Source organism: Condylura cristata, unplaced genomic scaffold (assembly GCF_000260355.1).
Source record: "Condylura cristata isolate star-nosed mole 26May11 unplaced genomic scaffold, ConCri1.0 scaffold00030, whole genome shotgun sequence".
NCBI lineage: Eukaryota > Metazoa > Chordata > Mammalia > Eulipotyphla > Talpidae > Condylura > Condylura cristata.
This window is the reverse complement of record NW_004567131.1, coordinates 73,635-89,858: the sequence shown is the minus strand read 5'-3', so window position 1 is coordinate 89,858 and position 16,224 is coordinate 73,635. Positions and strand designations below refer to the sequence as shown.

The following is a 16,224-nucleotide window of genomic DNA, read 5'->3' as shown; positions in this document are numbered from 1 at the left end:
TGTACCCCAATTCTGTATGCACAAATAAATAATAAAAAAAAAAGTTCCCATGGGATTATAACTGAGATGGAAAAAGGCACAATGATGTAAAAATAAACTATTATTATTAAAAAAAAAAAAAGAGTCCCAGGCACATACAAAGCAATTATAAGAGGAAAATATGTAGCAATACAGGCTCACATAAGAACAAGAAATAAAGAAACAACATAATTTTCCATTTTAAAGTACTGGAAAAAGAACAACAAAATAATCAAAAAGCCAGTAGAATATAGGAAATAATAAAAATCAAAGCAGAAATAAATGAAATGGAAGTTAGGAAAACAATAAAAAAAATCAATGAAAACAAAGTTGGTTCTAAAAAATAAACAAGATAGATGACTAGTCAGGCTCACAAAGAAAAAACAAGAGAAAGCACAAATAAACAGAATCAAACGAGGAGGAGAATTCACAACAGATACAGCAGAAATCAAAACAATAACCAGAGAATACTATGAACAACAAACAAGTGCAACAATTTAGCAGAAATAGACAAATTCCTACAACTCTACAATCACCCAAAGCTAGATAAAGAAGAAACAGAACAATTAAACAGACCAATTAAAGGAAATTGAGGAAGTAATCAAAACCCTCCCCAAAATAAAAGCCTAGGACCAGATGTGTTTACAAATGAATTTTACTGAACATTCAGAAAAGAACTAGTGCCTATTCTACACAAACTCATCCAAAAAATCAAAAAAAAAGGAAAACTACCAAATACTTTCTACGAAGCCAGCATCATAGTAATACCAAAACCTAACAAAGAAAACACAAAAATAGAAAATTTCAAACCAATTTCCCTAATGAACACTGATGCAAAAGATCCACAACAAAATCTTAGCCAACAGAATCCAACAATGCATTAAAAGAATAATACACCATGACCAAGAGGGTTTTATCCCAGGAGCACAAGGATGGTTCAACATCAGAAAATCAATTAATGTAATTTATCACATCAACTGACAGAAGAATAAAAACCATATAATCATATGAATAGATGCGGACAAGGCATTAGACAAAGTTCAACATCCATTTATCTTGAAGGCCCTCGAAATCCTCGGAATAGACGGAACATACTTCAACATGATAAAAGCTATATATTACAAACCACCACCAATATTATTCTCAATGGAGAAAAACTGAAAGCCTTTCCTTTAAGGTCAGGAACAAGACAAGTGTGTCCACTATCACTACTGCTCTTCAACATAAAATTGAAGTTCTAGCCAGAGCAGTAAGACAGGAGAAAGATGTACAAGGAATCCAAATAGGGAAAGAAGTAAAACTATATTTGCAGGCAATATGATAATTGATGTGGGAAACCCTAAAAGCTGCATAAAGAAACTAATCAACACAATCAGCCAGTTTATTTATTTATTTTTAAGACTTATTTATTTGTGCATACAGAACTTGGGGTACAGTCCAGAGGCTCAGGGGTGGTGAGAGGCTTCACCAGAGAGAGTGGGGAGCAGAACAAGCAGATCTATGAAGTACACTACTGAGGGGAGTAGCGGGTGGGTCAGGAGAGATCTGCCACGCCATGTGGTCACCTCTGGGGCAGGCGGATATTGAACTCATGAGGAAGTGGCTTTAGCTTTTCTTAGTGCTGTGCTTTAACCCGCTGTGCCACTAGAGAGGGCGCAATCAACCAGTTTAGCAAGGTAGCAGGATATAAAATCAACACACCAAAGTCAGAGGCCTTCTTATACACAAACAACCAATCAGAAGATGCAGAAAAAAAAAAAAATCCCCTTTTCAATTGAAACAAAAAGAATCAAATAACTGGGAATAAACCTAACAATTGATGTAAAAGACCTATATATAAAATACTATAAAACACTGTTAAAAGAAATACAAGACACCAAGAAATGGAAAGATTTCCCCTCCTTGAGAATTGGAAGAAAACATCATCAAAATGGCCATCCTACCAAAAGTGATATACAGATTTAACACTATCCCAATAAAAGTCTCAGTGACATTCTTCAAGGAAATAGAACAAATACTAATGAGATTCATATGGAACCACAAAAGACCTCGAACAGCCAAAACTCTCATAACTAAATAGAAAGGGAATGGAGGCACCACATTCCCAGATTTCAAGCTAAATGACAAAGCTTAATAATCAAAACTGTATGCAGTGAAACAAGAACAGATACACTGACCAGTGGATTCAAATAGAAAACTCAGATATAAACCCACAGTTTTATGGGCAGGTAATCTTTGACAAAGGAGCAAAGAATATACAATGGAACAAAAAAAGTCTGTTCAACAAATAGTGCTCGGGATGCAAACTAATGAAACTAGATTACTACCTTGCACCATGCACAAAAACCAACTCAAAGTGGACTTTACGTCTTTAGGTCTACCTTGTAGACCTAAGACTTGAAGCCATAAAATACCTGGAAGTAAAAGAGGGCAAAGCACTACACGACATACACTTCAGTAACATCTTTAAAGATAAAACACCCAACACAAAGGATAATGAAGGAAAGGATATACAGCTAGGACTACATCAAGTTCAAGAGCTTCCATATAGCAAAAGAGACATGACAAAAAATAGACATCCCACTCACTGTTTGGGAAACAACCACATCAAAAAATGGGCAGAAGAGCTAAAAAGACACTTCTCCAAAGAGGAAATGCAGAAGGCCGACAAGCATATGAAAAATGGTCAACATCACTTGTAATAAGGGAGCTGCAAAACTGCAATGAGATACCACCTCACACCAGTGAAAATGGCACATCTTAAAACAACTAGCAACAATAAATGTTGGTGAAGATGTAGAAATATAGAAACTCTCCTGCACTGCTGGTGGGAATGCAAACTAGTACAACCACTATGGAAAGCTGTTTGGAGGTTCTCAAACTGCTAAACATGGAGCTTCCATAGGACCTGGCAATCCTACTCCTAGGTATCTATCCAAAAGACACACAAAAAACTGATTCAAAAAGATACCTGCACCCCCATGTTTATTGCTGCTTTACTTACAATAGGAAAGACATGGATCAACTCAAATGCCCCAAGAAAGATTGGATTAAAAGATGTGGTACATGGCCCTCCCTGGTGGCGCAGCGGGTTAAAGCACAGCACTGAGAATCTGAAGCCACTTCCGCATGAGTTCGATTCCCGCCTGCCGCCTGCCCCGGAGGAGACCACATGGCGAGCCAGACCTCTCCTGACCCGCCCGCTGCTCCCCTCAGCAGTGTACTTCGTCAATCTGCCTGTTCTGCTCCCCACTCTGTCTCTGGTGAAGCCTCTCACCGTCCCTGAGCCTCTGGCCTGTACCCCAGTTCTGTATGAATAAATAAATAAATCTTTAAAAAAAAAAAAAAAAAGATGTGGTACATATACACAATGGAATATTATTCAGCAACCAAAAAAGATAACCTCATGCCTTTTGCAGCAACATGGATGGAGCTGAAAGGGATCATGCTTAGTGAAATAAGCCAGAAAGAAAAAGAAAAATACTGGATAGTTTCACTCACAGCAGAAGCATAAAGGACTGGGGGTAATAAAAAACAATGAACAACCATATACCAGAGACATTTTATAGGGGTGGAGTGGGGAATGATATAAAAAATGGAGGGTGGTGGGGGACAGAAGTACATGGGGCTACGGTGATGGCACATGGGGTAACTGGTGATGGGAAGGCCTTGGGGAATGCTCTGAGATAGAAAAAAGGCACAAAGTGATAGAAAAATAAACTATTATTAAAAAAATATATGAGTTACTGTCATAGTTGTCCTAAAGTGAGACCAAACAATAAAATACGTACTATACACATAGAATTTTGCTGAAAATCCAAGAGATAAAATTACCTTTTCAATGCTTGTTTAGCAGCACTCTCGTTCTTAAACACAACATAAGCATTGATGTTTTTCTGGTCAGGATGAACTTTACGTCTACAGCCCAGATTAAAAAAAAAAAAAAAAAAAAGACAGTGTAAAATGTTTTCATCTCCAAGTCACTAAAATAAATACTGTACAAAGGTCACTCACACTCTGCATTACTTATAATAGCCACAAGCTAAGAAAAATTCCAAATGTCCATCAGTGATAGTTTTGTTAAAGCAAATTGTGGTATAGCTTATAGAATTCTAAGATGCTCTGTAAAAAAAAAAATGGAGAAGTAGTTTTTACACTGATATGAACAGATTTTTAAGTATAACAAGTGGTAAAAAGGAAGATGTAGAGTAATATATGTATTAAATACCACTGGTCCAAATGTTATGTGTGGGGATATGAACATACATGTGTACTAGTTTATAAATTCACAATGTCACCAGAAGGTTACTGATGACCCCACACCAGCAAAAATGGCCCACATTAAAAAAACTGACAACAGCAAATACTGTCAAGGATATAGAGAAAAACTTGCTGGTGGGAATGCAAACTGGCCAACCACTATGGAAAAGTGCGTGGGGGACCGTCAAATTATTAAAATGGATCTATCATTTGGCCCAGCAATTCCACTCCTAGAAATCTACCCAAAGGACACACAAAAATAATATAAAGAAAACCTGCACTCCTGTGTTCATGACAGCATAACTTACAATAGCTAAGATATGGAAACAACTTAAATGCCCAAAAACAGATAACAGGATCAACAAGATATGATATATATACACAGTGGAATACTACTCTGATGGCACTGGAAGGGATTATACTCAGTGAATGAGAAAGGGAAAAGAAAGATGCCAGATCATTTTACTTATAAGAAAAATACAGGAAAACTGAACAAATAAACAAGGAAAATAGAAACAAAACAAAGCAAACTATACAACTGAGGCATATCACAGGGAAGGGGGGAAGGGTTTTAAAAAGAGAGGGGACAAACATGATGGTTAACAGGTTATTTGGTGGAAATTTTATGGGGATTACACATGAGGGGAGAAATAAAACATTATACGAAAATGAACAATGATAGAGAAAAAGATAAAGTAAAACCACAGGTACCTGAGGCAGGAAACTGGCAGACTAGGGTCGAAGTATAGGAATTTTTCATTGCATGTTAAGTGTTTTTAGACAGGATAGGGAGGGGGAAAGCCTTTGACTCCATTTTTATGACACTAGATTTCCTCATACTATAAAATACTCTTATAACAGAACCTTTTCTTCTACTGACATATTACTATGACATACTCCTATAACAGAATCTTTGCTTCTACTGAAATTTAGGTCCCTGGGTTCCAATCTCGCACAAAAACAAGTCTACAATCTCCAAAGAACATGGCTTGTGTCTTGCCAAGTTTTACATTCTCTATAGCATTTTATTATTGTCTCCTATAAAGGACTTACATGTTTGATTACTGGAGAAAAAATAATTGGATTAACACATATTGATAAAAAATGAACTATATATCTGGCACTGGAATGGTTACGGGGTAAAAATGACAAAGTCCTGGTCCTCCAAATAATTCCAAATTAGGAATGAATGTAGAAATGAACTTGTCAAAATGGTCAAGGAGATGATTCAAATTATTTTATATAGAAGAGGATTTGAGCTTCTTTACATAGACGAGGATTCCCAGGAATGTTTTTAAAGTACACTGTAAGTTATTACTATATCTATACAGAGATCTAACGTATCGAGACCATATATATATATATATATATCTTATGTATACGTCGTGTGTGTATAATATATCCCCTCTCCTAAAATCCATCATTTCAAGTACCAATAAGAATAAAAAAGTACACCAGATTGGGAAAATAGTAGGAAAAACACAAAAATCTAAAGGTTAATGAGAAATAAAGGTTTTATAAAATTTATATATGGCAGCTATATTTGAATTAAGAAAATAAATGAGAAATAAATTTTAGTTAGGAAACTTGAAAGCTCACCCTTGGCAACAAGGGCAGAAATACGTGGAAAAGTAAATGGGAATCCTGAGCATCAGAATCAAAAGCCATACTACTTGTTTGGTTCAGAAACTCTTATAGACAACAGAAAGCGGTCTTGGCTTGGTAGTACCCCAATGAACACAAAGTGTTCCCGCAAAAACCTGACCAGCCAAGAACTATGGAGCACCTCTGATTTTCAGATGTATCTTGATTTCAATGTGGTAAGGAATGTGTGCCCTGAAATGACGAAACTCAGCATTCATGATTCATACTGGAATATTTGGACACACATTTTATTTCCTTTCAAATACTACACCTGATTGACCCCGTTCAAGTTTCTCAGGGTACATTACTATAAGTTATTTTACAGTATGCGCCATGACTCTACAATTCACGTTAAGGCTTAAAGACCAGAATCTGCCAATTTTTTGTATTACAGACACAAAGAATCAGTCCAAGTATGATGAATTACCCAAACAGAAAAATCTATTAAGAAACAATCTTGATTTCTAACCAAAATGGAAATTTAAACTATCTTCTTTTCTTTAATTATAAACTTACTTTATTGCTGCCACCTTTTTGGACATAGTTTCCTCTGCTGGAACCTTTTAAGAGAAAAATAAAATTAGAGAAAATTTATCATTTGAAATATTGTGCCAAATTAAATTTCTTAAAGATTTATTTATTTACACATGCAAGAACTGGGGTACAGGTCAGAGGTGCAGGGGGTGAGAGGATTCACCAGAGACAGAATGGGAAGCAGAACAGGCAGATTAGCTGCAGATAGCTTCATAGTGCTGCACTTTAACCCCATGGCCACCAGGGAGGGTCCTCAAATTAAATTTTACTTAATTGAATTATAAATTTCTAACTCTGACATGAGTTTACTGACACAATAAAATCAGAAACAACTATCCTAGTGTTATATTAATGAGACCTAGTAGATAAGGACAGAAACAACCAAAGACAGTACTATGCAGAGATCAAACAGATCCTAAGCAGAAGCAAAAATACTGTGGCCTCAAATTTTGTCAGAGGACTTGAAGTGGTATCTAGTCATGGGGGACAGCGATGTTAAAGATGTACATGCAGAATGTAAAGAAAGCTGTTTTATAAAACAAGCATGGTAAAGGTAACATTTGTAACTTGGTAAATTTTGCACATCCTGTATGATTTTTAACATGTCAAACTAAAATGATAAATAACCTAAGAAGACATATTACTTCACCCAGTTCTATAAAGCATATAGATGACAGCTGGAAAACAAAATAAGGAAATAGCCTCTATATGTAGGTTCACTTCTAGTCTTATGTAGTATTCAAGAGTGGAGGAAATAGTAAGGAAACTTTTATGGAGGAAGTTCAATAAAAAACTGTCAGGTGTGTATCAATATAGCCAGGTACTGAGAAGATGAAAGCACAAGATATAGAGACCCCTGTCAGTTCACAGACTAGAAGCACCTGTGAAGTTTTGACTTGTTTAAGGGAGTTCTAAATCTCTGGAAAACTTTCTTAGCCATCTTATGAAGTCTTGAATAACTAACACTGCAACTGCCTACAGTATCTTGATAGACAAAATGGAAATTTAAGTAGGAACTCTTGCTAAAAAGCTGAGAAAAGATCAAGTGTGAGAAGGCCAAGAGTATGTACAGTAACAAGCATAGTTCCTAGGCTATAGGACTTATGTACGGAGGAACACAGACCCTTGGAATCACCCTGTCCAGACCACCAGGCTAAGATGGACAGATCTCACTGACAAGAATAACAGGAAGTTTTTAAGAAATTCCATATATACTTGCTGTGCACTATGTACGTGTACTTGTAATCAAGATGAGCTAGGTATTGTAATCACAGCTTACAGTATGGTGGAGCAGACAGAAAACAAAAAACAATTCCACGATAGTTATCACAAGGACTACATTGCAGTATGGGTGCTGCACAGCACACAGCAGGATCACCAAGGATGCCAGTGGCCTAGTGACACAGAAGAATCTGGGCAGGTTGCCACAAAGTAATATCAGGCCAAGGTATGTAGATAGGGGTGATATACAGAGGTAGGAGGGAGAAAGAGAGAGAGAATAATGTACAATATATAATGTATAATGTTGGGGGGGTGGGAGGAGGTCAGGCAGGAGTTCAGAAAGAACTCTTTAGAGCAATTAAGTTGACAGCAGTATTTTGGCTAAATCAGAGATACGCTAAAGTCAGTAATAGCAACTATTCTGGCAAGAGGTATAATCAAAACTTTGGTGGAACAATGAAAACAGAAAAATATCTTGAGAAGAAAGCACAACTGAAAACAGCAGAGATAACAACAGATCAGGTAGGCCAAAGAAGAGTGAAAGGCAGGGCACTTCCTGGTGGTGCAAGGAGTTAAAGCACAGCACTATGAAGCTATCTGTAGCCAGTGCAGCATGAGTTCGATCCCCAACAAGGAAGGTGACCCACATGGTGCAGCACACCTCTCCTGTCTTGCCTGCTGCTCCCTTCGGCAAAGTATCCATCAATCTGCCTGTTCTGTTCCCCACTCTGTCTCTCAACTTCCATACCTCTGGCCTGTACCCCAGTTCTTTTATGCCTATATAAATAAATCTTTAAAAAGAGTCAACGGTAACCACAAAGCCCACAGTCTGGGGAGCACTAAATACAGAAAATCAACAGACAGCACAGGTAGCGTGAGAGGCAGATGAAGGTTTAAGCACAGACATGTTAAAACTAGGTTCAAGACATGTTAAAACTAGGTTCAGGACACTCAAGTGGATGTGTCACACATAAATCTAGTATGGGGAAATGGCAGAAGAGTAAATATGTAATAAAAGTGAGACACCAATTCCATTAGAGAAGCTATACAAAGCTCTCCCTGTGGCACAACAGGTTAGGATGCTCACTGCAAGCTAGCTGCAGTGGCTTCAGTGCAAGTTCGATTCCTGGCCCTGGATGTGATCTACATGACACAGCAGACCTCTCCTGTTTTGCCCCCGCTGTTCCCCTCAGCAGTGTACTTTGTCCATCTTCCTGTTCTACTCCCCACTCTGTCTCTGGTGAATCCTCTCATCCCCTGCACCTCTGACCTGTACCCCAGTTATGTATGCATCGATAAAAAATCTTTAAAAAATAATTTAAAAGAGAAATTATAGACTGTTCCAAAACCTTGGGAGATGTCAACTTGCCCACTGGGGCATTTAGCCATATCTCGAACTTTACTGGTTCTGACAACTGGGATAGAAAGGATACTGCCAGCTTCTAGTAGACAGAAGCAAAAATATTACTAAACATCCACAATGTGCAGGGCAGCCTCTAACAAAGTATTATCCAGCCCAAAGGTCAACAGTATTTAGGTTGAGAAATCCCATTTTAGAGTGCCACATGAGAAAGGGCAGCTAGAAACAAAAAAATAAATATTTCTTAAATATTCTAACGCACATTAATTTAAAAAATACAGTGGATGCTTATGACATGCTCTGAGGATCATGGTATAATTAGAGAGTTGTTGGTGAGATGGGATATCATTTATTCCTATAGTTTTTTTTTTTTTAAAAGATTTATTTATTTGTGCATACATTACTGGGGTACAGGCCAGAGGCTCAGTGAGAGGCTTCACCAGAGATAGAGTGGGGAACAGAACAGGCAAATCGAGGAGGTACACTGCTGAGGGGAGCAGCGGGCGGGTCAGGAGAGGTCTGCCACACCATGTGGTCACCTCCGGGGCAGGCGGGAATCGAACTCATGCGGAAGCGGCTTTGGATTCTCAGTGCTGTGCTTTAACCCGCTGCGCCACCAGGGAGGGCCCTATTTCTATAGTTTTAACACAGATTTAAAATAAAAAACTTTCATGCTCAGAACCTAAGTTCTGCTGCAGCAGTCACAAAAACCTCCCATACTGAATATCTATGATTCCAGAAATGCTTTTCAATAAATACTAACCTTTCTGCTTACTCAGTAAACACAACAAACAAATACCACCCAGCCATCCCACAAAAATACACTGTTGGCCTTAGTAACAATAAGGGTATTATTTTACTACGTGAACCCATCAAATTATCTGACAAAGTCTGAGAGTCACTAAGATCAATTCTTTTTGGGCTGATTTCAACTTGTGGACTCAAAATCTTAGAAATCAAGTGTTCATCTCACTAACACAAGACATTAGTAACTCTGATTCAATAAAATACACTTTAAGATTATGCAATTTTAAGGGGTGAAGGGTGGAAAACATACCAGAGACCGAAATCGTACAGATTCTATTTGTCCATATTCTTTAAAAAATGACTTCAGGTTCTACAATATAAATAAATACATAAATACACACACACACACACACATTCTTCATTTGTGCTACTTTCAGAGTATCAAATAAGGGTTACAAAAAGGAACTAAGCAAAGTCATCTGATAATCTTTTACTATGATGTTTTGTTACAAGAGCATTTTGGGGGAAAAGGTGACCAGTCAGTTGGAAGACAAAAGATTTTTCTGAAATTTATGTCTAAAGAAAACATAAGCTCATGTTAGTATCCATAAGGGACCAAACATTTTTTACCTTATAGTCTTTTGTAATCTTTACCATGTGAAAACTAAGATTATACATCCCACAGATAATCTTACCTTTTTTTTTTCTTTCATATGGCTTATACCAGAAAGAATTTCAAGGATGCTTATATTTGTATAAGAATTGTCCCAAGTGTTGGGAATTAGGACCGGCATATTGAAATTTAGAGAGTAAATTTTCTATGTTTTTCTTGTGGCTAGCTTAGAATGTGAAGAATGCTAAGAATGTGTTTGATAACTAGGGCAATAATTTCTATAACCAATTTTAATTCAAAAATAATTTACTGAATGTACAAAGCATTACACATGCTCCCTTCCCTTGAGCTATTTATAATCAAACAATCACAAATAAAATACTAGGAGACAAAGGGTAAAGGGACAGCAAAAACCAGGATATTTTTTGTACTGTTTTATTTCTAAGGAAGTGGAATTTGAATTCCAAGGAAATGGAATTCAAGGGATGTACATGAGTTTGACCCAAGGAACTGCCAAAAGTGTTACTATCACATGGAAGAAACTTCATTTACACATTTTTGTATTCAATGTGTAATTCACTTACACAACTAATATTTACTGAGCTTCTAGTAGGCGCTATTGTGAGGTGCTAAGGACAGAGCAGTGAAGAAAAAAGATAACTATCCGTGCACATACAGAGTTTACATTATAATGGCAGGTGGCTGGAAGGAAAAAACCCGGACAGAAGACCACAGCAACAGTTCAAAAGAATTTGCAAAAGTCTTAATTAGGTCAGTGACTATGGGTAAGGAATGGTGTTCTAAACAGAATCAGTCTATAAAACAATTTATGTAGTCATTTATAATGAAGTTATGTGTCACTGACTTATTATGTGCTTATTTAATAAAAAATAAACAAAGAAATTAATTTCTCTGAATTTTTACACTATACAGTACAAACTCACCTTTTTATTACATGTAACAGGCAAATTTCCAACAAACACTGTTCTTTCATTCTTTAATCTCTCTTCTTCTTGGTTGATTTTAATTTTCTTCCTTTGATTTACAACTATGTGGTCTACACCATCAATTACTTTTTTATCTGTTACTTGGACATCAGATTGAGAGCTTTTCCTTTTCTGCCCTTGTTTCTGGTGAACTTCTTCTTCTAAATCTGCACTTGCTAATGCATTTTCTCTTAAGAAAGAAAGAAAAAGTGTCATGGAAGTCAGGTATAGAAATTGACAAAGCACAGTGATTAATTTCCACCTATTTCTGGTTGTTGTATGTATAAGCTAAGCAATCACAAATATCTCTAAATTCTAAAGGGTTATTATCTAAAAGTGACTAGTATCTTCAGAAAAACTATAGGGTTAGAACAAAATAAGCCCAATTTTTTAAGATATGTGAAAACTGTCATCAGGCAATTGAGCAACAAAAGTTCACTTAAACAAAAGTTGATTCATTAGAAATTCTTGAAGACTTAGTTAATGTATCAATGTCTAATTTCATTCTCTGCTTTAGAAGTCCTGGAGTTGTGTAATAGTCTTAGTGAGTCTATAAAGGTTAACATGCAAAACACTTTGTAAAAGCAATCTGCCTAAGGGGGAAAAAAAAATTCCTACTTAATATAGTTATGCAGTATTTAAGACTGCTTGTTGAAAATATACTATTTAGACAAGGCAAATATAATAGAAGTATTGGTGTACATGGGTGAGGTCTAAGCATCAGTACAAAAAGAGAACTGGACTTTGATCCGAAGGATGGAGGGAAAAGAATAGGAAACCTAATAATGATTCACTGATTCAAAAACATTAACTAGGTTTCTAATTAGTACTAACCTTGGACTATATAAACTACAAAAGACCTTTCAATGGTCTGTGAGAGAAGTCCACAATAAAAGAGTAACATTTCTTTTACATGACATTAAAAAAAAAAAAAAGAAATGTTTCTCAGAGGCAGAAAGCCTATTGGGCATAGTCAGTACTCAATAAATGTTGACTAGTTACTCTTCTGTAGACCATATGCTCCACTACAGAGAGGGTCTATGATTAATTTTGTTCACTATGGCATATAAACTTCCTACCAGGAGTGAAAGGAAGCAAAATAGTATGATACAGTGGAACCAGCTCAAGGAGGACCAAGCTTTGTTACACAAAGTGCTTAGATTTTATCCCACAGAAAATGGGTTACCATTGAAGACTGAGATTGTCCCTGAAAAGATCTGTTGCATGACAGAATAGAAGATAGTTAAGAAGAAAAAGGCTGGAAAAGGGAGACCAACAAAGAGGCAGTTACAATTGTATGTATCTGAAAAGCCAAAAGACCAACCAGAGCAAGAGAGACCAACCAGTATAGAAAGGGGAAGGTAGATTAATTTAAAAGACAGCATCAATAGAACTTGGCAGCTGTTAAGCTAGGGAGGGAAAAAGAATATAAGATGACACTCCATCAGGCAAGTGGAAGTTTGGTAGAACCCACTCTTCATACACAGGAATAGGTTTAATGAAGATAAACTCAGTTTGAAGAATTCAAAATTTAAGGCATATAAGGAATAGCCAGTTGCAGGTGTCACTGGACAAACAAATGACAGTCTGGAGATGAGGAGAAAGATCAGAAGGGTGGTATCATGGACACAAATGAGACTGCTCAGAATGAAGGGTGAAAAAATGTCAATAGAATAGAAGATGACTGCAAGGAGATTCCTGAGGAAAATAACCCTTATGGAGCAATGAAAAGAAAAGGTGATTACAACCCTGAGAAGGAACAAAGAGAATCAGAAGTGCCTGAAATCAAAGAGTAATAAGGCTTAGAAAAGAAAAGCTGCCAACTAAAATTAACAGAGAAGACTCCTAAGACAAAGGTCTTTTTTTTTTTTTAAAGATTTATTTATTTATTCATACAGAACTAGGATACAGGCCAGAGATGTGGAGGGTGAGAGGATTCACCAGAGACAGAGCGGGGAGCAGAACAGGCAGATCGATGAAGTACACTGCTGAGAGGATCAGCAGGCGGGTCAGGAGAGGTCTGCCACGCCATGTGGTCACCTCCGGGGCAGGTGGGGATCAAACTCATGTAGAAGTGGTTTTAGTTTCTTAGTGCTGTGCTTTCACCCGCTGCACCACCAGGGAGGGCCCAGACAAAGGCCTTTTTAAAATGTGGCAAGGGGCCCTCCACTGCTACCCTCAGCAGTGTACTTCATCCATCTGCCTGTTCTGCTCCCCACTCTGTCTCTGGTGTATCCTCTCACCCTCCCCATCTCTGGCCTGTACCCCAGTTCTGTATGAATAAATCTTAAAAAAAAAATGTGGCAAGTAGGTCACAGTGGCTTCACCCAGCACTGTTTCAGAAGTATGATCAGATCAAATAAAAACAAACGAAACAAATTGATAAGAGACCAGAAAAGGTCAAGAGGACAAGTACATATATATACATACACATATTTTATATACATACACATATTTTTTAAAAGATGAGAATCCTGAACATGTTTACATGGCAGACAGGTCATGGATGTAGCTGAAGAAAAAGGATGTATCTATGTGATGGCATTGTCCCAAAGGATTCAGAAGGGGAGGCACATGGAGCACAGGTGACAGAATTGACACTGGGCAGGGAAGACATCTTTCTCTGAAAGGGGAAGAAATCAAGGGCTGGAATAGATGCATTAAGTAGAAAGACAAACAATAGCAATTCACAACTTTTAGCTAGTAATAGCTCTCTGCATAGATAACAAGATCTCCTCCTACGAGAAACAAGGAGCTTGAAAAGTGTGGTTTTATAGACTGAAAAATATTAGGAATTTGTGATGGTACTGCGATTTACACTTGAGTTCAAATAAGCCTTAAAAAAGTTTTTAATAGGAGAAATTTGATCTCTGGGTAAGTTTAAAAAACTCAAACTGGCCCTCCCTGGTGGCACAGTGGGTGAAAGCACAGCACTAAGAAGCTTAAGCCACTTCCGCATGCATGAGTCCTGTCCCTGCCTGCCCTGGAGGTGACCCACATGGCAGGGCAGATCTCTCCTGACCCGCCCGCTGCTCCCCTCAGCAGTGTACTTCATCCATCTGCCTGTTCTGCTCCCCACTCTGTCTCTGGTGAAGCCTCTCACCGCCCTTGAGCCTCTGGCCTGCACCCCAGTTCTGTATGCACAAATAAATAAATCTTTAAAAAAAAATCTCAAACTGATCTTTTATAAATATATGCAGAAATATTTAAAAACAAAACAAGTTTAGGTTTTCGTTCAAATAATGAGATGGATATAAATGGGGTAAAGATAATAAAAGACTGGCTAAGTATTTAGTGACTGTTGATGCAAACATGGGGATCTTTATTCAACTCTTAAACATTTCCAAAGTTAAAAAAAAAATGAGAACTCTGAAATGACGGGAAAAAAATAAGCTACTACATGTACAAGAATCTGAATTTCTTTACCATTTATTATCTCTAACATCAACTAACGCAATTTTACCAACCTGTTTGCCAACGTTTTGTCTGCAACAGAAAGTCTCTTCACTTTCATTGTTTTGGCAGACTCTTGCAAAAATGGTCTTTGATTTTGGGATGTACTTTCCTCCTCTTCATCCTGTTTCCTTTTTTTGGTGGTCTCCTTTTAAAAGTTGAAAGTTAGGGTTGAGAGTTCATCCTTTTTAATAATTCAGTGGTTTTTCTAAATTAGTATCTCCTCTCTCACTGATAATGTCCAGTAATGAACATAATTTAAGACTTAATCCCACCTGTCCTACCAGTCAGGCCCTGCAATGTTGATTGTTTATTTTAAAGTAATTCTAATGGACCATTCGGAACAAAGCCCAGTGACTTACTTTAGGCACAGGCACGTACAAGGGTTGCAGCTGAGGGTCAAAAGAGCTGAAGAGGGACGCCAGTCGACCTGTTCTGCCGCGGGGCTTGCCGTGGAATAAGCTACTGGCGACTTGTCCAACCAGATAGTCTCCTCTCAGATTTTCACCAACATCACCGTCCGGATTCTCTCTAGGTACCGATGACAGAACTCAGCGACACCACCCCACACCCCACGCTTCTCCCGCCCCGGATCCCGAAGGCACACCCTTGCCCAGTTAAACCTGGCGCGTGCCACTCACCCATACTGGGATCTTCTCCTTCACGTGCCCCTAGCCCACGCAAAAATACTGAGCCCCACGCACCCCACCTGTGCGTGCTCCTAGCCTAGATAAATGTGCCACGCGCCAATTACCCCTTCTTCTGAGCTCTTCTCCTTTTCTTCTGCTTGCTTTCTCCTTCCAAAGCCATCTCTTCGCGAGGCCACAGAGAGCGTAGCAAGTGAGCCGCACTTCCGGGTTCCCCTACTTCCGCTCCAGAGGCACGCCCCTTCCTCTCTGCTTCGTTTTTCCTGCAGCCCCCAGTAAGCGGGAGCGTTATCTGAGCGGTGGATTTGGGTTTCTCGCGCATCTTGTCCTTCGCTCTTTGTAAGCGAAACCTAGTCTTGGAATAGAAGTCTTAAGAGAGTTATTGAGGGCTGAAGAATGTTACAAGGAAATTCCTGGACTAGGAGTGGGAGTACTTTCCCTCCAAGCTTAGGAAAAAAATATTACTAAAAACCCTGAATTGTTAGAGGGAAGGAGGTCCATTAAAAAGGTTACAGGGGGCCCTCCCTGGTGGCGCAGCGGGTTAAAGCGCAGCGGGTTAAAGCGCAGCGGGTTAAAGCGCAGCGGGTTAAAGCGCAGCGGGTTAAAGCGCAGCACTGAAAAGCTAAAGCCACTGCCGCATGAGTTCGATTCCCGCTTGCCCCGGAGGTGACCACATGGCGTGGCAGACCTCTCCTGACCCGCCTGCTGCTCCCCTCAGCAGTGTACTTCGTTGATCTGCCT

General features: G+C 38.4%; 1 protein-coding gene across 1 annotated transcript in view; it reads right to left on the bottom strand.

Moving 5' to 3' along the window:
* The window catches only part of RBM34 (RNA binding motif protein 34), a 21,421-nt gene extending 5,729 nt beyond the window's left edge, over nucleotides 1-15,692 (bottom strand). Inside the window, exons 1-7 of the mRNA XM_004691123.2 lie at nucleotides 15,591-15,692; nucleotides 15,199-15,367; nucleotides 14,851-14,984; nucleotides 11,342-11,573; nucleotides 10,095-10,154; nucleotides 6,439-6,482; nucleotides 3,853-3,936 (exon numbers count right to left, since the gene is read on the bottom strand). Of these exons, the coding sequence (XP_004691180.1) occupies nucleotides 3,853-3,936; nucleotides 6,439-6,482; nucleotides 10,095-10,154; nucleotides 11,342-11,573; nucleotides 14,851-14,984; nucleotides 15,199-15,367; nucleotides 15,591-15,646 (779 nt within the window). The 5' untranslated portion in view covers nucleotides 15,647-15,692. The remainder of the gene's footprint in view (nucleotides 1-3,852; nucleotides 3,937-6,438; nucleotides 6,483-10,094; nucleotides 10,155-11,341; nucleotides 11,574-14,850; nucleotides 14,985-15,198; nucleotides 15,368-15,590) is intronic.
* Between the last annotated feature and the right edge of the window lie 532 nt (nucleotides 15,693-16,224).